At 38.9% G+C, this 23,248-nt stretch overlaps 3 protein-coding genes across 3 annotated transcripts; all 3 read left to right on the top strand.

Moving 5' to 3' along the window:
• The first annotated feature begins 923 nt into the window (after window positions 1–923).
• On the top strand, window positions 924–3,650 carry slc61a1 (solute carrier family 61 member 1). Its single transcript, XM_026154586.2, has 2 exons — window positions 924–1,062; window positions 1,420–3,650. The coding sequence occupies exon 2, from the start codon at window positions 1,501–1,503 to the stop codon at window positions 2,944–2,946; it is 1,446 nt and encodes a 481-aa protein (XP_026010371.1). The 5' UTR covers window positions 924–1,062; window positions 1,420–1,500; the 3' UTR covers window positions 2,947–3,650.
• Window positions 3,651–4,246: 596 nt separating this feature from the next.
• On the top strand, window positions 4,247–8,678 carry LOC113013574 (protein lifeguard 2). The gene is made up of 12 exons (XM_026154588.2): window positions 4,247–4,413; window positions 5,639–5,729; window positions 5,864–5,952; window positions 6,100–6,164; window positions 6,266–6,319; window positions 6,415–6,465; window positions 6,562–6,601; window positions 6,854–6,891; window positions 7,129–7,216; window positions 7,333–7,428; window positions 8,122–8,175; window positions 8,317–8,678. The coding sequence occupies exons 1-12, from the start codon at window positions 4,399–4,401 to the stop codon at window positions 8,464–8,466; spliced, it is 831 nt and encodes a 276-aa protein (XP_026010373.1). The 5' UTR covers window positions 4,247–4,398; the 3' UTR covers window positions 8,467–8,678.
• Window positions 8,679–11,448: 2,770 nt separating this feature from the next.
• On the top strand, window positions 11,449–20,310 carry senp1 (SUMO specific peptidase 1). The gene is made up of 18 exons (XM_026154700.2): window positions 11,449–12,083; window positions 12,270–12,328; window positions 12,422–12,609; window positions 12,692–12,767; window positions 13,573–13,765; window positions 13,916–14,060; window positions 14,156–14,274; window positions 14,601–14,884; window positions 14,999–15,062; window positions 15,264–15,302; window positions 15,386–15,470; window positions 15,568–15,708; window positions 16,088–16,219; window positions 16,526–16,729; window positions 17,973–18,052; window positions 18,163–18,247; window positions 18,790–18,885; window positions 18,976–20,310. Exons 1-18 carry the CDS (start codon window positions 11,950–11,952, stop codon window positions 19,036–19,038), a joined length of 2,187 nt encoding a protein of 728 aa, XP_026010485.1. The 5' UTR covers window positions 11,449–11,949; the 3' UTR covers window positions 19,039–20,310.
• The last annotated feature ends 2,938 nt before the right edge of the window (window positions 20,311–23,248 follow it).

Genomic DNA, 23,248 nt, shown 5'->3' with positions numbered 1-23,248 from the left:
AGCACGATTATAATATTATTTCACAAAAACATAATGTCTGTCACTGTACCGTATCACATCTAGACCGATGGAGTGCACATGGGGTTTTGTAGTTCCTGTGTTTATTTTTTGTTGCTGTAAATATTATGTTACCCAATGTTGATGTATCGATTATTGAACTGATATGATGGATCAGACATATGAGTTTGGTGTAATGAAGAAGAATGTAATGACCTTCCTGTATTTGGTGGGGATCTGGCTATGCCAAGGGAGCTTTGCTCAGGAGAATGTGTAGTAGGGATTCTCAAACAGCTTAGACACTCCTCCTGCTATATTAGATGATGTAACAAACCAGCATAATCCCTGAAATCACCAGCATTCACTCCACATGCACCCTTCCTCTGGCCCCAATGTTTGTCATACAAACACAAGAAATATTTTCTTTGGGTGAGAGATCTAATTTGATTGGTCATCTCACTGTTTGCTTGTTTGATTATGGCTGATTGAGCACATCTTGTACATTTTGTACATTTTTCTTCCTAAATAGAAATGATACAATGATATAAAGTTGGAATTATGTATTATTCTGCCTCTGTGTCTTTTTTGTAAACATTTGTGTGGGAAATATCAGTTTAGAAAAGAAACATAGGCTATGTTGAGTAATTAGGCCCGTAGTTGTGCAACACTGTACACTGGCAGTATGCTGTGTGTTAACCAAGTTTATACATTGTGCAATTATGTGAACGTTAGATAATTTATTGCTAGCAGACTGCATTAATAAATTAGGCTATTATTACATTAGCTGTAAGCAACTTTACAGTACCTATGTAGACTGTCAATTGCAATGGAAAAGATAGATTATAAATTTGCAATACAAGATGTCTAGAAGCACAACCTTCTCCCCAACAAAGTGAAGTAAGGGTGCCACCTTCTGGTAGAATAATGTACAGCGGATCCCGGAAGCGGATGGTGTGCTAGCGAGTGCTCACTTCCACGTATCATTTGCTGTCACTTAATCGCTTCACATGCCGTCATCGTTTTAGCCTCAGTAATAATAATATGGGACCACTGTTAAACGTTACGGTAAGCTCTGTCACATAAAAATGATAGAATAAAGCAAACGGGGGGAAGCCAGCACGAGCTGTTCATATTAGTGGCAGGTTAGCTCACAGGCTAGCCTTAGCTAAACAACAATAGCATGCAGGTACATCTGTTTGCTGATAATTATCTGCTTGTTTTGAGCGACTTAACTGTCGTAAGTTAGCGGTTTAATCATTGACGTAGGTAAGATTGAAGTTACGGTGCCATATCTACCTGGACCTGTTGTTGTTGTCAAAATGTTTTGGGTTTTTCCAAGTTAAGCAAGAATGACGATGCCGAGTTCCTGACTCATGAACACTCGTCTGTCTGTAATATTTTGGCCACTTTGTCTGTCCGCAGGCGCTGAGAAACAGAAAGAAAAGTGCTGCAAATCCCCCGAGACCTCAGCTTTGACCTCCAGTGGGAGCATTTCATGACAGCATGTTGGTGACAGCGTATCTTGCCATAGTTTTCCTGCTTGCCCTGTGCGTTGGCCTCGAGCTTACGGCACGCCGCGTCACCCCACCTCAGTCCACCCCTACAGCTGTAGCCAACCCAGCTTTCCGTGGCTTCCAGACAATATTCCTCAGGGCATACCTTCTGGCTTTGTGGGCAGACTGGCTCCAGGGTCCTTATCTCTACAAACTTTACCTCCACTACAGCTTCCTGGAATCCCAAATAGCCATTTTGTATGTATGTGGTCTGGCCTCTTGTGTTCTCTTTGCTCCTTTTGCAGGCTGGCTCCCTCAGGCTTTGGGCCGCAGGCAGACCTGTCTTCTGTTCTGCTTGTCATACTCTGCTTGCTGTCTCACCAAGCTTTCCAGAGACTACTTTGTTTTGATTGTGGGCCGCATCTTGGGGGGACTGTCCACATCTCTGCTAGCAACCACATTTGAAGCCTGGTACGTGCACCGACATGTTGATGTCCATGATTTTCCCAAGGAGTGGATCCCCAGCACCTTCACCAAAGCTGCTACCTGGAACCACGGACTCGCAGTGGGTGCAGGGCTGGTGGCTAACTTACTGGCTGAGTGGCTCCACCTTGGGCCAGTAGCCCCCTTTCTCCTGGCAGTCCCCTGTCTGGCTTGCTGTGGCTGGGTAGTCCTGACTGACTGGGGCAAAGAAGAGGCTCAAGGGGTTCCTGAAGTAGACAAACAGACTCTGCTCACTGGCACTCCAAATGGAGGTGTGACCCATTTGTCTGCAAAAGCACGGTTCTCACGCAGCTGCCACGAGGGGCTGCGCTGCCTACTGTCAGACAGGAGAGTCATGCTCTTGGGGGGAGTCCAGGCTCTGTTTGAAAGTGTCCTCTACATTTTTGTTTTTCTGTGGACCCCAGTACTGGACCCTCATGGGCCTCCTTTAGGAATAGTCTTCTCTTGCCTGATGGCTGCCAGCATGGTTGGGTCCTCGCTATACCGCCTAGCCACCTCAACCCAATACCGTCTACAGCCTGGGCACGTACTCTGCCTTGCTGTGCTGATGGCCTTCTTCTCTTTCTTTATGCTAACCTTTTCCACTGCCCCAGGACAACCTAGACCTCATGAATCCTTTCTGGCCTTCCTGCTCCTGGAGCTGGCCTGTGGTCTCTATTTCCCTGCCTTCAGCTTTCTTCAGGGCAGGGTGATCCCAGAGGAGAAGCGGGCCGGTGTGCTGGCCTGGTTCCGGTTGCCGCTGCACCTGCTGGCCTGCTTAGGGCTGCTGGCCCTCCACGGGGAGGTATCAGGAACAGGTGGAGGGGAGGGTGGTGGGGGCACCAGACACATGTTTGGAGGCTGTGCCGTCATGATGCTGGCAGCTCTGATGGCTGTGGTCAGTCTTTTCACCCTGGGTAGAAATGACACAGATCTGAGACTGGAGGGAAACAGAGCAGAATGGGAAATGTAACAAGTCGATCAGCCACATGTCCACTTTTGCTTGTCTGGTTTAAAATGTTTTATCTCAGTTTTGTCTAACTGAACCTAGAGACATCATATTCAACCAGACTACTTTTAGGTGCACATTTTGCCAAAAGCAGAGTTGAATGAAATTGTGGGGTGTTTTGGTAAAAATGTTTAACATTTTATGTCATGTTGATTCCTTATTGTTTATTGGTTACAGACTTTTGTTAATGTCTTTGGGAACATTTGTCAATGAAACTGTTGAAAACTTGGCTGATACTTTTTGTATCAGTCCACTAATTATTCCAGATGAAGTGTTTCTGTCTGTAGGGATTTCACCTGCCAGAATCCCAAGAAGATTTGGTGATGCTGAGCCTTCACCTAATGCTTAAAGACAAATCTGAAAAGATTTTACTTAAGAGACCTGAATGGATATTTGAAATTAGGTGATGGCTAGTAAGTAGACTAGCAAATGAATGTTAGTGTCTACTATATTTCTTTTATTTCTTCTGCAGTGCATTGGTTCCTGTATGTTGAGCAGGATCTGTTTTGTTTTTTTGGGGCGGGCGGGGTGTCCTTTAAACCAGGCAAGCAGCAGCAGCTTTACTTTGAATGTCTTTCCTGTGTCATCTGCAAAATGCTCTGTTTTGATGTTCTTTATATGGCTCTTTGTGTTACACTTTTAAATAAAAGTGTTTGTAATATGTTAAATTATATTGGGAGGGAGTTCTATTTTGTGGCATATGGTTGTTTTTATAACATTTATTCAACAGGAGTTTACAAATCATTATTACAAATTATATAACATGTCTATTTTGATGTTTTTGAGAAACCGCTTTGATTTGAGTTTTCTTCATTAAAAAATCTCAATTCAGATTCAGTCAGAATCGTTTTAGCTGTTAAAAATACTGATGGTGTGATTTGAATGTCATTGTCAGATGTTGACTAAAAGCATGTTTGACAGCATTCAGATGCAAGAAGAAGAAAGGAAAATCTTAACTGGTGTTGAAAATCTGAAAATGTCACTGTACCCTGCAAACCCCCGCTGTCCTGGTTCTGCTGCAGACCATATTTCCCGATTCGTCTGGACTTCTGTCCTCATAACGCATCATGCAGAGATCCGTACTCCCTATTTTCCCCGGTGCTGTGGTACAGTCCCAGCGTTTCTCTATGGTGCAACTTCATCTGGATGCTGCTAGAACATCCCTGGGTGGGTGAGGGAGGGGGGTGTCTGCTCGAGTCTGAGCGTTGTTTTTGGATTACATCACTGTATCGTCAGAGGTTGGGTATTCAGTCTAAAGAGGCGAGAAGACCACATCAGTCCCAGTCCTTTCTCACAGCTGTCAGTCTTAGTCTCGCCAGACTCCGAGAAATATCCCAATAAAGAAGACCCCACCGCGCTATTGTGTGTTTGGAATACGCACCGGGGCTACCTACTGCTGGACAACACACAGGCATCATGACGCAGGGCAAGGTATGAGCTTTAATGTCGTTATTCAGTTAGGACTTCATTGAGACGTCGAAATCAATATTTTTTAATTTATTTACTGTGAATATTTTCCTAACAGTTAATGTGAGTGCCTACCCAATCCATTTAGTCCCATTATTATCAGGTGCGTAATGGCAATGCGGACCTGTAGATGAAACTGGCTTTCGTCATTTTCAGTAATCATAGAATTACTTGAATAACTAATTTTGCGCGATGCACCGTCACATTTTCTGCAGGACTCGAGCGCACGGGGTTTCTCATTAGTGAGAAGTTAATCTACTTCATTTATTTTTTTCTTTTCATATTCAAAGTATTTTTCACATTTTGTGTAAGTGATACTTTAGCAAATGCGTCACATCACCATGACAACCTTTATTTGTGTAGACCTGGCTGCATGGTTACATCCAGGCGGTTACATCAGTCATTGAGGATTCTGGATTATTATTGTTTTAAGCTTAACACTGTGCATCTTATTTCTTTAACATCGCCTGTCTGTTATGTTTTCCAGACTAACGATATAGATACGAATGATCCCCGTGGGTGTTTCTTATCTTTAAATATAGATCTTGACAGCTGAAGGCTTCATGCGCGTAAACCTGTCAATCAAAACCTTTTGTAATTCGTTATAATTAGTTATTAAAACTAAAAATGGGTTAAAACTTGACGTACCCCACTGAAATTGTGACAAGGCAGCCTGACGTGTCCGGTGAAGTGTCAATTATTAAGAGCAGCTGCTATTTGAGCTGAGGGTTAGATCATCGGTACTATGAGCTGAGGTTTCATTTAAATTTAAAGCACCAAATTAAACTTTAATGGGAAAGTGAACATTTTACACTTATATAAGCTGTTGATAATAGCTGTTTACTATTTTTATAAACAATATTTATGTTTTTGTTATTATTATACATTTCTTTAGTCATTACTCCAAATCTTTGGCGCAGTTCATCCTGGTATAGTACAACACCTATCAAAAATCTACAAGTCCTCACTTTCATATCAATATGTATTTTGTTGACATTAAAAACTACAAATTAAAACCCCTTTACCCCAGTCATATGTGATTCCAGATATGGAACCATTTGCACTCAAGATTTAATATTAAATAAAGAGGCCAAACATAGGAGATAGTCAGAAAAAAAATGGTTTGCTATTCGTTGAAATAGAAGTGTTAAGTTGAAGATAACAAAGTGTTCATCTTGTATCCAACCAGCTGGCACTTGCAAACAAGACCACCAACGGCTCTTCCAGTGGAGAGGCCTTGGTGGCGCCTGCACCTCCGAGCTATGAGGAAGCTACTGCAGGTATGGCTGCTTTTTATCCCTCAAGTCATCTTAAAGAGTCTTCATCTTACATATACTCTTAAATATTTGCCATCTGTTGAATTCATGTGGTAGTGATGGGATTACATAAGCAAATATTGTGATGATCCCTTTAGGCGTCAGTGCTCCTTGCTACAACGATGTTGAGATGCTGACAGAATTCAACTGGGATGATCGCAACATCAGGAGGGTCTTCATCCGAAAGGTATGAAAAAGCTTAATTACCTAAAATGCTTACTGATGATAACACTGTGACTGTGAATGCAGCGCATCACTGATAATGTGTTGATCAAGTGCTTTTATATACTTTATAGGCCAGTACATAGAACAAATACTTTCTTTCTTTTTTAAGGTGTACAGCATCTTGATGATCCAGCTCTTGGTTACTCTCGCGATCGTGGCTCTGTTCACATTCTGGTGAGCGTCTGATGAAAGCAGATTTTTTTTCCAGTATCCTCTCATGTTGAATTGTATAAGCCTCGAATGGTAGCACACTTACCTGAGCCACTCTCTTACAGTGACCCTGTGAAGGACTACATTCAGACTAATCCTGGGTGGTACTGGGCCTCTTAGTAAGTAACACCATCCCTCAGAAGTGTACACTTATTTTGTGTTGGTGTCTCTTCTGTCTAAAGACATATCAAACAATATTCTTGTTGTTTTGCAGCGCTGTTTTCTTTGTCACTTATCTGACCTTGTCTTGCTGCTCTGCACCAAGGTGAGGCAGAAGTTATCAAAAAGGAAATGCACATCATATGGAAACAGTTCACATCACATCAAATATTGAAACACTGGTCTTTGTTTACCCCTACAGGAGACAGTTTCCATGGAACCTGATTCTGCTTGTCATCTTCGTAAGTATATCGCTGATGTGTGTTATCTTTTTAATAAATATGACCTTGCTTACACATGGATGGGATTCTCTGAACTTTTTTTTATAGCAGTAAGATATAACTCATTATTTTGTGCATTTAAAAGCTGACTTGCAAGTTAACTCTGGAAATCTAACAATAAATATATAGAGTTTTTTTTAAGGTGATGTTATTTGTTATGCTGTTATTTGCATATAATGCCTATATTTTCCGACTGACTGTCCTATGTTACAGACTCTCTCGCTCTCCTACATGACAGGGATGTTGTCCAGGTATATTTTGCATGCCTTCTTTAGATTGTCTTCTTAATGGATTTTATATTCAAATAATTATAGCCAGCAGTGTATTTTCTTTACAGCATGTCAGTTTAAAGTTAGCATACTTTATTTATTTTAGCAGAATAATCCGATCTGTGCCAGTGCTTTTTAGGCCACCTAAAAAAAGTATCCTGAACCCCCCACCCTGTGGTAACAATTGCATAACATTTTACATGTTTGCTGTTTTAACAGCTTTTATAACACCAAGTCAGTGGTGATGTCTCTGGGCATTACAGCAGCAGTCTGTCTCCTGGTCACAGTCTTTAGCTTTCAAACCAAGGTGAGAAAACCGAAATGCTCTTCTTTCTGTGCACTTGTGAATCTAACTTCCCTGCATCACCTTTTCCTACATGTTGACTTACATATGTCTGGTTTGATGTGCTTTCTTCTTTGCAGTTTGATGTGACCTCATACCAAGGTGTGCTTTTTGTCTTCTGCATGGTGATGTTCATCTCTGGCTTGGTGCTGGCCCTTGTCCTCCCTTTCCAATATGTAAGTGTGATCAAACTAATCCAATAATCGCATAATTTTTCTGTCAGGTAAACACGAGTTAGCTGATTGTACCAGAACAGCCGGGATTTAAGACACCAGACACAAATTTGGACACAACTTCTCATTTAAGGTTTTTTCAGTTGTTATTATTTTCTGTCATGTAGAACAGTAGTCTACTGAAGACATTACAAACATGTGGAATTCGGTGGTTAATAAAGAAAAAATAGTTTTACATTTTTGATTCTTTAAAGCACCTTTTGCTTTGACAGGAGTTATGACACTGTTAACATTTCCTCACCCTTCTGCATGAGGTAGATACCTGCTATTTTCAGCAGTATAGCTAACTCTCAGACATCCTTTGACTCTAGTAAAAAATCTTCTCGACGTATTTTTAGACTACCTAACCATTGTGTCTTAAAAAACAATAAATAACTACACATTTCTTTTTATTTGTTTTAGCAGTTTAATACAGTAGTCAAATAGGGCTGGTTGTTGTTTTGCTTTTGCTTAAATCTACAGTATTTAAAATAGTAAAAATGAATAAAGTCCCTCAAATGAGTACATGTTTTCAAACTAATACAGACTCAACTCCAAATTGAGAACATATAATAAAATATAATGGTATTTCAGCTGATTGCTTATTGTAAATTAGTAAGTGGAATCACAACTAATAAATGAATATGTGTCATTCAGGTACCCTGGCTGGATGGTGTCTATGCTGTGTTGGGAGCTATACTGTTTACCATGGTGAGCATATAAAGAGATGAGCTATTACTAATAGGCCCAGTCACATTTAATAGAACACGTGCAGTAGGTGCCTACAAACAATATAAAAGTTGAGTTATTTGTTTTTGCTTTTTTTAAAATTATTATTAATATGTGTTGCAGTTTTTGGCATTTGATACCCAACTCCTTATGGGGAACAAGCGGTACACCATGAGTCCAGAAGAATACGTCTTCGCCACTCTCAACATCTACCTGGATATCGTCTACATCTTCTCCTTTTTCCTCCAGATCTTTGGAACAAAGCGAGAGTAAACCTGTCGACAAGAGCTGCACCAATTACAGAAATGTAGTCAAACATAAAAAGAGTCTTTTAAGCTGTTGTTGATAGTGGTGATGAGGCTCCCAGTTAACAGCTTTATTTATTTATTTTGCCTTATACAGATGAGGTTGTCAATACTTTGTACAAGTAAACACCAATTTCTGGGGTATGTGAGTATTCACACATAAAATGTCTATAACCTTTCCATCGTCTCTAGCATGTTTGTGAAGCCATGAGCCAAACTGTGGCCTATCACCCAGAAACACTCAATAATCAGTGATCATCTTCATTTCATGTAGCGTTATCAGACTGTGAGTGTTCATATAAAACTATATGGGTCTCTTATTGTCATGCTTTCATAGGTATAATAAATTTCCTGCAAATAATAGATGTTGATAGTCATTAGGAGATACATTATGGATGACTCTAAAAAAAATCTAACTATGCCAAATTCAGTCATTATATCATGGCACTGTTGCTGTGGGTTTTCATGTGGATGACTGGAAGCACAAATGAAACTTTAAAAAGGCTTAAAAGACTTGAATAATTTGCCTGTTTTCAGTCGTATCTATTCTTGTCTTACTACTGTGAATTACAAGAAACCCCACTGTGTCTAACAGTTTGAGGGTAGGAAACACGTTCTCTGGAGTTTGAATGACAATCTAAAAAAAAGATTTATTCAACGTGGGATTTTGGTGTTGATTTCTGCCTTGACTTGTTGATTTATGTTAATGTTATACACTGTTTGGTCAGTAAGATATTACACTATATTCACCTTGTTGTGGTGTTTATGGTATGTCATTGCATTTGAATCTGAACTCTTTTAAATCATGTTTTTTCATGAATAGTACTTAGTTTGAGGAAGCCTTCATTTTCAGCATTATAGTTTTTTGGGGGGGTCTGTATGTACACTTCTGTAGTTGGTTTGAAGTGGTGAGAAATGGTAAAATATAAACATAACAGTGCCATATGTGCATGGATTGACTTTTATTTTTCATAAGGCCTGTACTTAGAGAGGGATTTGAACGCTATATTTCATAAGATTTGAAGTTTATTTTTTTAAGACAGAAAGATGTATTTTAGAAAGTGTATGAGATAAAATGTGTAGCGAGCTAGATGCTTAAAATAAATATATGTCTTCTAAAGTGGCCTTGGATAACCTTTATTTGATTCCATTGATGCAGTTTCACGTTTTATCAGGGCCCTGCATTTCACGCTAGATGTTAATGTTATATCGGGTGAATGCGTATGACTGTCATCATGGTTCTCTCTGATTAAATAAATTGTGCTAAAAGTATCTTGTTGTTTCATCTGTATCAGTTAAGTCTTTGACTGAACAAAGGGATTCTTGGGTTTGGTAGTTTGGGGCATCCCCTATACTGGGAATGGGTTAAGTAGCAAATGCTAAAAGACGTTATACATTGATTTACCAATATATTAGGTACACCTGTTCAATTCCTTGTTAATGTATATATCCAATCAGTCAAGCACATGACAGCAACATTGTGCACTTAAGCATGTATAGATCGCCAAGATGACCTGCTGAAGTTGTAAATGACCATCATAATGAAGAAAGAAAGGAAATTTAGGCATTTCAGAAACTACTGATCTACTGGGATTTTCCTACACAACCATCTCTAGGGTTTACCAAGGATGGTCCAGAAAAGTGAAAATATCCAGTGACCAGTATGGTAGTATGGGAGATTGAATCTACTGTGTCATCCTATCATGTCAAAATAGGCCAAATTGTCTGAGGAATGGTTCCAGCACTTTGTTGAAAAATGAAGTCAGTTCTGAAAGCCAAAGGGGGTTCAACTGCATACTAGCAAAGTGTCCAGTGAGTGTATGGGTTCATAAAGACTCATATTTATCATTTTTATTGTACAAGCACAAGGTCATCCAGAAATAGACAATCCACTTTTACAGTTCACTTGTGATTTGCTGCAGAAACACATACATTTTAAGGAAACATCCTTACTGGTGTATCTCTCATGGAACAAATTGGTTTATTGTGTGTTGCAGAACTTTCAAAAATAGCATCTGGCAACACTTTAATTTAAGATTAAAAAAAAGAAAGAAAAAATTCAAATTCAAATTCAAATTTTATTTGTCACGTACACAGTCATACACAGTACGATATGTAGTGAAATGCTTGGACAACTGCTCATGACCTAAAGAGAACAAAAAAGGAAAAGGCTATGAATAAGATAGGAAATAAATATGAAAAATTAAAAAGGGTAAATTTAACTAGGAAGGAATAAAATATAAATTAAGGTTAAAAATGAAATAACTGTACAACACAAATTAGAATGAAGGGTAAATTTAACTGGGAAGAATAAGATAAAGATAAATATATAAATTAAAGTTGAAAATAAAATAACTGTACAACAAAATACACAATACACAATATAGAACTATATAAGAATGTATGAAGAAATATAAATAAATATATACACAATAACAGCAGCTGTACAAGTATTAACCGGAAATGAAGAATATAGTGACCAGTGTTGTGCAAAACCAAAGTCCAGAAAGTCCAGTGTGTGTGTAAGAACCATATGTGTGGGTCAGTACTGTGAAACGTGTGAAATTATGGCATTTCATCCACTTGGGATAAGAACAGTTCCGTAAGTGCATTTCCCCCCTATAAGAATAGAACAGAATAGCCCTTTATTATCTTTGTACATGTACAAGGAAATTATGGATAACGAAATAACTCTCATTCACCATTGTCCTTGACCTCATTGCTTTTTCCATCGAGGTCAAAGGCAATTGATCAGTAAAAGAAATACACAGGATTTAGTGCGCTTTGATTGTATCCACAAGTCGAGTCCTACGGCTGTGACGTAGGACTAAACGTCAAAGACCCTCCGTTAAACCAGAGCCCTAAGGCGTCCCACCATTCTGCAATCGACCAGTTAGCCTTAGGTACACTGGAATTTACAACCTCCAATCACCCAATCACAATGTACGATGGTCAGACGCTCGGTTCAGCCATGTTGTGGTTTTGAATGAGGAAGAAGCGGGAGATGTTATTCTTCAACGAGTTTATTTACAATTTATTGTCACGTTAAGGATATATAAATGAGTTAGGGTGTAACCCAACATGATTTTCGTTTTCCTGAACGCGTCGGTTGCGACTTATCGCATTCCCGTCGTAATTTAAACATACTTTCATAAATTAGCCGTGTAGCTAACAACGTTAGCTAGCAGGGTAGTTAGCCTAGTTTGCTAGTTAGGTAGCTAGCTAGCTAATTGTAAGCTAAATATCAGGCGGTTTTGCGAGTGTTCGTGTGGTGATAAAATGGCATTTGTTAGGAGTGTTGGTGTTTGAAGCAGTCTCGGCTAACTTTGCCCGGTCGAAAAAAAGCACATTAGCTTAATTGGGTTTGACTACATTGACACTAAGGCTGACTGAAATCAGTGACAGCGATTTGTCTTGAAACTAGCGCCGTAATTTCCAAAACTTTTGAGCCATGTTGAATAAAATCTGCGAATGGATAGAAACGAGCGTTGCCAGTCTTCGCAATGGTGTACCAGCTGCCGAACACCCACATGCTCAACGCACACCAAGAGATGGTCAGATGAGGAGGAAAAGACCCTTTGAATGGTACGAGCAGATATATCTGAACTCCCTTGGTAATCAATGCCAAGAAGCTTAAACCCAGACAGAACTATGAGTGCAGTGTTTGTGTGACCGCAGTGTTTTAGCTCGCTGTCCATTTAGCCGTTATCTTAAGTTTGACAAAAACGAGGTAGCGTGTTGTTAACAGGATACCGTCTGTTTTTCTTTAAGTTTGGAAGATGGCCATAACATCGACCAAGATGGTTTGGTGATAAAGAAATCACGAATGGGTAAGTAGAAACTCACTTTGTTATGTGTGTTGTGAATGTAATTGTGGAGAGTATAGGCACACATTGTTTTCTGTGTGTTTGAAATTTCTACAGGGGATCTTATCGACTCAGTCAAGAATGCAGCTGAAGGGGTTAAGAATCACAGCTCCAATGTGGCTGCATGGATGAAGAACAATGTAAATCCTGCCTTGAGGAATATGCTGACTACCTCCCCTGGTTTGCCACCTGGAGAACCTCATCCGCGCCCCTCAACATCATCAGCAATTTGGACAGGGAGGCTGGTATGGTGCAGATTTATGGGTGTCCCTGTAAAGACTGTTGGCACACGTGAATCTTATTTAACTTGTATGTGTTCGGATTTAGATCCTTGACAGGAATTCTCAGAATGAGACATTTGCTGCTCCCTCAACAACTTTGGAGTGGAAAACGTCAAAATCTGGTAAGCTTAACATTTTAAACTTTTCAAAAGTTGTTGTATTAACAAAACTGAGCTGAACAGAGATGGGCATATGCAGCATTTCCAGAATTCCACCCTCTGGGAATGCCTGTCCACTCCAAGTAACTATGATTAAAACTAAAAGGTTTTAAAACATTCACTGGGTTTTGGATGTTGTGGCACCAGTTGAATTACAGTGTTTTCCAGGACAGTGCTGTTGTAAGAGCTTTCAGCTTCCAAGTATGTCTTTTAAATTGTCTGACAACCTTTATATTTTGTTGTTTGTAATACCTTCTTACTCTACAGTCTTTAATTGGAAATATTTTAGCAAATGTACTGTATCAGACTGTATGGGCTTTGTGATTTTCATACCCCAGTTCTGCTCTTGTACTACTTAATTGCATAAACACTAATTTGTCATCAATCTCAGGTACGTTAGGTCCAGAGTAGTTGGACGGTGACACAGTGACATTAGTTTCAGCAGCATTGCGAATAATTTTTTGATAGCAACAATACAACAGGCCTTGTTACATAATAAAATATAGAAGTATTAGAATGTATTGCAGTATTAAGGGCTGATTTAGGCTTCGATGGTGATGAATAGGGCAGTCACAATAATTGCGGGCTACATTGACCCGACATGTAGTTGGGTTTCTTGGAAGATGCACATCAGGTTACTTAATAGGTTATGGAGTAGATTTTGCACTGAAGCATATATCAGGTGTAAGTCACGATATGCGATCTGCATTTAAGGTTTCAAAACCTGTCTGGGCTGTAACTCTTACTGTACTTTCTCCCTGTATTCCAGAGTGGTTGCGTAATGAGAAGTCAAATACGGGATCAAAAGTTTGTAGGCGACAAGTGTGCATGAGTCCTGTGCATCGTGAGGTGCCAAAAACAAACGGGCATTCGGTTAATTTGCCACCCTCCATCACCCCTAAATGGCAGCCTTCTCCAAGGCTGGGCAGGCCTTTAAGTCTCCGAGCGCATGGAACTCAAAGGTATTCTTGTATTCCTTACATCTTTTGTGTGTCTGACAGAAAATTCTTTTTCAGCAGTTGCTGCTTGTTAAATTATTTATTATTGTGACATGTAAGCAATATTCAATCATTGTTATAATTTTTTTTGTAAATCCAAAATTTTGTCTGCAGTTCGTTTAGTGGAGTAGGTGCAACAAGCAGCTCTTGCACCAGCATGTATGAGAAGACCTTTCCCATCAAAGTGGTGCAGAGCCCAACACACAGTACCTCATCAGGCTGCTTACCCAAGACCAGGCCCCGCTGCACAGCACAGGAGGTTATTTATGAAAGCAGTAATGAACTGTGTGTATCCTTCATATCTATTTGTTGCATGTCTGTGTGTTCATACTGGGGTTTTTCTTTGTTTAACAGTCTGTTCGAGAGGAGGAGAAGGAGGTCTACAGGCAGCTTCTTACTATGGTCTCTGGTGGTCAGTCGTCTTATCTTCACAATGGCAGCTCGCACACTATTGTGAGGTCTCACAGAGATTTGTACGTATTGAATCAATGCCATGTTCCTGTTACAAAAAATGTGTAATGAGATATAATTTTGTTTTTTTGGGGGGGGGGCGTGAGAGAAGCATGAAAGGTAGTTTTCATATCTTCTTATTTTGCGTAGCATGGAATGACATGGCTTTCATGTGCATTGAGCCAGAGACTTCAAAGGGGATCTTCTTTTTTTCCTGGTGTGCACATTATCATGTAGCTATGGTATGTGGGGATCAGAACAGCCTACCCCACTTTATCCTGTTGTTGTAATCATGTTGTTTCCAGACCAGTCACTTATTGTACCATTCTACTTGTCATTGTCCCATTAGCACCAGCTTCCTGACCACCAGCCGCAGACTGCTGCAGTTCTCTTCTCCAACTGGGTCAGCAGCAGGAGGAACTTCAGAGGGGCCCAGCAGTCCCGCCAGCCCCAGGGGAGTCTCTAGCCAGTGCTCCAGCAACCTTCCCAGTCCACTGGGGGGCCCCAGCAAGCCAGAGATCCAGACATGGTCCCTGGACAGGGACCTCAGTTCCAGCAGAGGAGCTACTCTCATATCAACTCCTTCTCCATCAGCTCTGCAGGATAACTCTTCTCAGGACACACAGTCATCAGGTAATCATACTGAGTACTTGATGGAAATGGGGAGAGCGTGGAACATATTATTGTAAGTGAATTAAACGTTACTTGGTGGTTGTTCATGGGTCTTATTCTTGCCTTTTCTTACAGCTCATGATGGCGACTCTGTAATTATTGTAGATCAGCAAAAAAGTAAAAAACAAGACAGCTCGAGGTTAGTATTTCTTTTGGTCAGGCTTGCTATTTGAAGTGTAACTTGGTTAAACATAATACAAACAGAGGCATATATAGCCAAACATTTCAAGTTGTTTTCTTATTTTGTTTATAAATGTGTATGTGTATTAAGTGTTTAGGTAGATTTCAGCACAACCAAGGTTTATACATATCTCATCACGATACATTTCTGTCTTAACAGTGTGCCATGTTTCCAAGCTGAGTTATGGATCAAAGAATTGTAAGTGTATTAAATTATTTAATTTACACGACATTTGAATAGTGCAAAAATGACTTTTTTCCTTTTTTAAATTCTTCCTGTAGGACAAGTATGTATGACTCCCGGGCGAGGGAAAGACGGAGACAGATAGAAGAGCAAGAAGCTCTGGCTGCTCAGTTGCTGCAGCAGGTGAGTGGTCAACTCACAAAATCTTATTGGGTTAAGATTTGGCATGTTCATTATTTTCCCTTTTGCGTTAATTTGCTTTGTAATTTCTGGTTCTCAGCGCCTGTCTGACGAGGAGCAGCGTAGCCCAGATGTCGAAGTCTTTGTTCGAGTTCCTTTGGAGAAAGAGCTTCCTTTGAGTCCTATCATAAAAGAAGAGACGTCTTTGGAAGAGAAACCAGAATTCCCTGAACTTACAGAGGTATGGAAATTGTACCCTAATGTACTTGCATAGCTCATTATATATTTATTGAAATGAGTGACCACAACAGACTGTCGCAGGGAAGTATGTTTTCTAACTACTATTTATCTTTTAAAAAGTAAAACTGCAACTACATTTTGATGATAGATGTGCAGAGATTTCTTCTACAATCTTTTGAAAATTAAGTGCTCTCTGTTGGTTTTGTTAAGGTTCCTCATTTAATCTCATTTATCAGTAATATTCTGATTAAGAACATGAAGGGACTTTTACTTTTAATTACTGTCCTTGCATATTGTCAGACTAATATAAAATATATATAAAAATGTAAGTACTGTTTCATGGTTTTATACATGTATACCGTCTCATTCTTCCTCTTAAGGAAATGGAGGCTGAAGTGAACAGGGTGCTGCGAGGGGGCAATCCTCATGAAGTGTTAAGTGAAGGTTTTGGTCTCAGCCTTACACGTAAAGACCTGCAAACCCTGAGCAACCTCAACTGGCTCAATGATGAGGTGCGTAAATGTTGTATTAGAAATGAAGGGGGAAAAAATAGAGATCTTATTGACACAATTAAGAAACGCAGCTCCAATGTGGCTACATGGATGAAGAACAGTGTAGGTCCTGCCTTGATGAATATACCGCCTACCTCCCCTGGTTTGCCAGGGGGAGAACCTCAGAAGATGTAGAGAAAAAGAAATTATCGGTTTCTCTACATCTTCTATTTAAAACAAAAAACAGTACACGATTAGATTTATGATCCACAACTAAACGAGTGCACATGTCCACTTGATCTAAACTGTCTCTCTTTAATTTCCCAGGTGATCAACTTCTACATGAACCTGCTGGTTGAGCGCAGCAAGGATTCCAACATGCCAACAGTCAATACGTTCAATACTTTTTTCTATCCCAAGCTGCGCAGCAGTGGCTATTCTGCTGTCCGCCGCTGGACCAAAAAGATGGACATCTTTTCTAAAGACATCTTGTTGGTTCCTGTCCACTTGGGGGTGCACTGGTGCCTTTCTGTAAGTCCCAATGGCTGTTGTAGAAAGTAATCTAAAGGTTTAAGGGCGAGCATAAACAGGCCTGCTTTGTCAGTGTTATATGATGATTATAAGCTTTGACAGCACAGGCAACCATGTTTAAAAATGGCTGTAGTTCCTCAATGGTGTTTTGGTTTTTCTGAATTATCTAAAGCTAAAAGTCTTCACTTTGAGCCAACGTTTTACAAATAAATACACCTTGATTATTGGACCTAACTGTGTAATAATACACAGTATAAAAATGTACATAGGCTCTTAGTCTCAAATGTGAAGCCAATATGGAAGACGCACCTTTTCAGAAAAGACATTTGGTCCAGATTTTTGCCTGATTGTTTGAAAGTTGTTGGGCATAATGGATGTGATGTGATGTCGTGAGGGGAAAAGTCTTTATTACCTGAGTGGTTGGTGAGTGAATTCTGGAAGCTGCGAGAGACGCTAAATGAGTGGTGGTCACAAGATGGCCAAGCCAACTAAAGCACTTTAAAATAGTAACCACTGACCAAAGTGCTAGACATAGCAACAAAATTAGAAATTAAATATATTGAAAAAATGAATACAATTAAAATGACAACAGAAGAGGTGGGGTCTTAAAAGCAGATCTAGAAATTGGGAAGAGGCTTGTCTAATGTGAAACAGCAACAAATTCCACAATTTGGGAGCCACTATGGCAAAAGCCCTATCCCATCTGAGCTCGCGTCTATTCAGGCAAATCCCCAGTAGAAGTCTAGGGGAACACAACTCTTGGCCCTGCCCTCAATAAATAAAGTATAGTATAATTTAATATAGTATTTTTGCATACAATTCCTTTGAAAACCAAAAACCAATAGTAGATTTATGCTGTCTTTAGTCAGTAATTTATGCACAGCAACAGAAATGCATCTTCTGTTAGTATCTTAGCGTTTTTGTACATTGAAATTACAAGTGCCTCTCAAATCATGTTTGAATCACACATCGGGGAAAAAACCATTTTGGAAGCACTCATGGAGACTTTGATTTTGCTTTCAGCTTTATTTCCATTATTTTACGATAAAGTAAATAATGAAACTTCATAATGTTGGACTTAAACTGGAAACAGTAGGATCAGTGTGATTACAATAACCATTGCATTCTTAATAATACTGTTCTGTCGTGTAATAAAATTATTGAATTTATTGTTGTTTTAAGGGTCAGTTAAAATGTGGATATAAATATTTTGGGATTTTATTTAGCATTTTGTTTTTTTCAGGTGGTGGATTTCCGCAAGAAGTCCATCATGTACTTTGATTCTATGGGAGGAAACAACGATAAAGCATGTGAAATATTGTTGTAAGTTTCTGTAGCAGATGTGCAATATTTGTTTAAATGGGTTCTGTGTTTTGAGAGGTAAATATAACTCACTGAGTTTTGCACTTTTGCACTTCAATTTTGTTTTCCAGTGAATACCTGCAACAGGAAAGTAAGGACAAAAAAGGCAAAGAACTGGATACCTCAGGCTGGATTCTGCACAGCAAAACACGCAATGTAAGTTCTACAGACAAGGTTGTTGTGACAAGTGTTCAAATCACATGGTTTCAGGAATTTTAGATGGGATTTCATTATCTGCCTCACAGTATCGTTTTATTTATTTGGCATTTTACTTGTTTCTCTTTTCTATCAGACACTGTTCTACAGTTGAATCTGATAGCTGTAGATCTATAAAGTTCTTTTGGTTTTTTTGTAAAGCCCTCACTAGGTTTCTGGTAACAAATGGTTTCAAAATAGTGACAAATGTTAGTAGTCCAGTCTGAGATTTTAAGTATACAATGTTCTGCTGCTTTTGTAAGCCTCCACAAGATACGAAAGCCATGTTATTGGAGCGTGGATGATTTGAAATGTTTAAAGATCCAGTTTCTTATGTTTGTGACTTTTGTTTTCTGAATTTTCAAATTAGTTTCTCAGCAGCTTTTACTGTCAAGACATTTTATAGATAATTTGTCAAAGTGTCAGATGTCATTTTGCACTGTAGGTTAATCAAGGTTTGATTTGCACGTGCAAACTTGTCTTCTTTCTTTTCCTGTTCTTAGGAGATCCCTCAGCAAATGAATGGTAGCGACTGTGGAATGTTCACATGCAAATATGCAGATTACATTACCAAAGACAAACCAATCACTTTCACGCAGGTAACTTCAAACAGCATCAGTGAGAGTATCTTTTCAGTAAGCAGTCATAATGAAGGCTTAAAAATGTCTTTGCTCTTTTGTTTTTGACAGAAACATATGCCATATTTCAGAAAAAGGATCGTTTGGGAGATTGTAAACCACAAGCTGTTGTGATGTGAGGATGACAATTGTGAAGTTGTACAGTTGCCTCACATCTTGATGATGGTTGAGTTTTACTCCCCAGGAAAGGACTCGCAGATGGGAGACTTGAATTCTGGGAACAACTTTCACACCAGCTCGTCTGATCAGGAACCAGCTCAGCGATTTCCATCCTCGGCTAAAAGTAGCTGAAAGGATGTTGCTGGAGCAACAAATCACTGCCTCCAACTTCTTCTACAGTTTTTTTTGTGTGTGTGTCAGACAGCAGCTCAAACGCTTTGATTTGTACGGTCCAGTCAGAACTGTTTTTGAAATTACACTTGTGCAAATCATACTCTGAGGTGGAATGTTCATTACATGTTTTTGTGCCACAATCAGTTGTCATTGAGCACTCATTGATTAACATGTATTGTGTTATCAGTAAAAGTAAAAAAAAAAAGTGTTTTAAAAGCAGATTACATTCCCAAATGTCAAAGTCTCTATTTCCCCCCCTGATCTTCACACATGAGAACTCCACACAATGGTGGCACAATCTGGTGGCACACATGAGATTACACACATCGTGTTGATATTAAAAGTGCTTAGTTTGTTTCAGGCAGGCCTGCCTGGGTAAAGCATGTAGGATATTTGACACCTATTGGTTTGCTACACATTCTCCAGTTACCTGCTTACACTGGTTTTCTGTCAGGGATCTGGAGCTTAAAGACATTTTGGAGGTCTGACTTGGACTTTTGTGTTACTGCATACAGCTTTGCTGTAATGTCTACAAAGTTCAGAGTTGCAGCTTATGTGTGGATTTTACTTTAGTCTGTGTTTGGACGAGAATTTTGATGTTATAAGGTGAAGTTAATATTAAAATAGGTAATTACCTCATTGTTGCAGGTAAATTGATACAATGCCACTCAGTTCTTTATGACACTTCAGTAAAGCTGAGAAATTAATGTGACATAACCTCAGAGTATGATTTAGAGTGAAAAAAAAACATTGTTTCTCCTTGGTGCTGGTTTGCAGGTGTAACCAAACAATTACACCGTAAGAGTACGGTAAAAGTTCTGTCATTTGTTTATCCAGTTTTCTTGATGGTGTAAAATAAGGTTAAAAGTCTATTTTATGTATTTCGGTGTTCTTTTGTTCAACAACCTTTTGGTATATTCAGTATATTTTGAACTTTGTATATACTTAAAACATATACAGCAAACAATGTAAAATACTTTTTTTAAGAATGTATTTCCTATCTATTTTATCTAGACTCGAGTCTGTTTTAGAAATAAATTCTCATGTATTGTGGCTTTTTTCTCCAAATACTTTCACATAAACTCAAACTAATTTGTGGTTTCAAAGACACGAGGTAAAGCATGAACTTGTCTTTGGTGTTGAGCCGCCACAGATTTCTTTATATTTTACTTCTAAGGAGAGGGATGTTTTCAAAGTGCTCTTGAGCAGTAGTTCTATCATTCTGAAGGTCTTTCAAAGTTTTTTTGGTGGGGGGGCATTGGCTCCTCTGACCATTTCAAAGGAATGTTTGTTTAAGCCACTTACATTGACTGAATAATTCAAGCATAAAAAAGCCTCTCAGCCCAAAGTATGACCCATTGGCATGTCTGCATGTAACATCAAAGAACCCATTTTAAACTGCTACCAGCAGCCTGTTGCTAAAATACATCATTTGTTCACATTTCTTTAGCTGAATCTTGAAAACTTAAACATAAGTTAAAAAAAAAAAAGCAAAGTTATTTATACCTGCCAAAGTGCGATTAGATGAAAACATGGCATATCTCATAATGTCGTCTTGATGCACGCTCAGTCGTCCAGGTAAGTAAATCCCAAAGCATCGTTTCTGGATGTAGCATTTTCAGTGGGAGAAACATTTCATCACTCATCCAGGTGACTTCTTCAGTCTAAGCTGACTGCAGGCTTCCCCAGCCATAAACAGTACTTTTGCACAATGACAAACTAGCCTACTGAATGAACAATGGGCTGTGAGGTCAGTTCCTTGATCATTAATATGCAAATTTCCATGACCACTGATCAACAAACGCTAATAACAGGCCATTGACAACTGATCGAAGATCAGTGGTTGTTGGTTGGGTTTCAGCCACATGGCATTTAAGATGCCTGGATTATGTGTAGGTTTTTCCTCAGCATGCCGTAAAGTTTTGTCATGGTCAGCACATCCCATGTTGTCTTCAACCTGCTAAAGGGACTTTAGGTAACAAACAAACAAAAGCACTGTCACAGTGAAAAAAAAAAAATTTTATTTAAAAAAAAAAAAAAAAAAATGGCAAGTTCAAAAATCAAACCAGGATGAAAGTTTAAAAACTGAAGGGATTTCTTCTCTATGAAGGAAAAAAAACAAAAAGCCCTGCATCATGGCACAAACACTTACGGAGAGGTTGATGCGCACAATAAACAGACAAATTCATGGACATGGTTACAAAACTGACCCCATTTTTGACTTGATATATTAAATGACCTTCAGATGAAATAATTTAAAAATTAGCAGCAATAAGCCACAATTCATTTCTTTGTCTTCAATATATTTGGATTAAAATCGTGGAATGGTAAACACACAACAGTGAATCAGCATTTAAACATTTCTTTGCTTCATAGATCTAGTATCTCAAGGAGTTTAAAAAAAGAAAAACTTCAACAGTTTGCAGTGCATGAAAACAATTCCAGTCAGAGATAAAGCCCAACACAGCTGAGTAGCACTTCACACTCCCTTCCAGTGAAATCTAAGGCATTTCTGTGAGGTTTATTTGTCACCTGGAAATAAAAGGTTTTGTAGTTAAAGAGGAAAACAAGTAACAGCTAAGAAAGAACGAGATGGGACGATATTTATCCAAACCGTAAAAGTGGAAAATGAGCGGAATGATGAAAACAATGCTATGGTGCCTGTGTTTAAACTAAACTAAACAAAAAGTGGCAATGTGCCTTCAAAACATGGAGAGAGAAAAAAAAATCTGCCATATTTATTTATTTTAGGAGTTCTTACTTTTCCTACAGTCATATTAAAACAACCGCGTTTTGGTATGAAAAAGTTCCCTTTTGATGTTGCAATTCTGCTTGCAATTAATGAACCATAGACAAATGTGTCACAAAAACCAAAACAAATTATTTAAAATGAAAAGAGAAAAGCCACGTCAGCCAGAATATAAAGTCACTGTGAGGTGATCCACTGTCGCAACACGAGGTGTCTCTTGGATATTCGTAGTATTGCATTTATAAGGACAATAAATTAATTGCATAGATCAACAGACCTTGGGGCATGTTTTCCAAACATTGGACGGAAGAGTTAAAGGATGTGGACACAGTACCAGCTGTGATCAGCCATGAGACCTACTGTAGTTGGCTATTGCCTGTGAACATTGAACACAAACTGAATCTACATTGCTCTGGCAGGATGAGGTAAGTCAAGGTTTTCAACATAAATTGCTCTTACACCGACTGCATGCGGTGCAACTCTGTAACAATGCATCTGAACCTAGCATACATGCTTCATCCATCATGAGAAGTTATGTCTAAAAGTGCCAACACTGGTGACACTGACAGAACTGAAATATTAAAGCCTCTTTGACATCAACACTGAAACCACAACAAAGCAAGTACGCAAAACACAAAGAAAAAAGTGAAAACCTCTATTTCTCACTATGAAGCACACAACACACTATCAAAAATAAAAATCAAAGCTTCTTTGAAAAATAAGATCAATCTTAAAAGTTTTGAAACTGAATTTAAAAAAAATGAAACCTTTAAATAATGTTTAAGAACAAAAAACATGACGGTAAAAACCAGAAATGCAGAAGAAGATTGCAAACACACAGCAATGGCCAGTTTCAAAGCCATAGCCTGGCCGTTATGAATCACCTAAGTAGTGTTTTCTGCAGATATAACAGGACAGATTCATGCGTCACCAGTTAATCTCCATGTCTGTGTAATTACATTTTTATACTTTAATAACAACATTTCATTCCCGCTTCAGAAAATCTGATTTTTTGGGGGATTCAGGGAAGAATCTGCATCCTTGTTTACTTAAACAAAAAAAAAAAAAAAGAAAAAAGGGAGGGGCACTGACACATTACATCACATGTATCAAGGAAGTCGAGCGAAAGTGTGAATACATTTCAATCTATTTACAGGCAGCTCTGAGTGAGATGTGATCCCTGTTAAACAACTTTGGATTTCATCACGTGAAGCAGCTCAAAGTGAATCAATATTTAAAACT

This window comes from Astatotilapia calliptera, chromosome 20, assembly GCF_964374335.1.
Source record: "Astatotilapia calliptera chromosome 20, fAstCal68.1, whole genome shotgun sequence".
NCBI classification, from domain to species: Eukaryota; Metazoa; Chordata; class Actinopteri; order Cichliformes; family Cichlidae; genus Astatotilapia; species Astatotilapia calliptera.
This window is presented reverse-complemented; position numbering and strand designations above follow the sequence as displayed.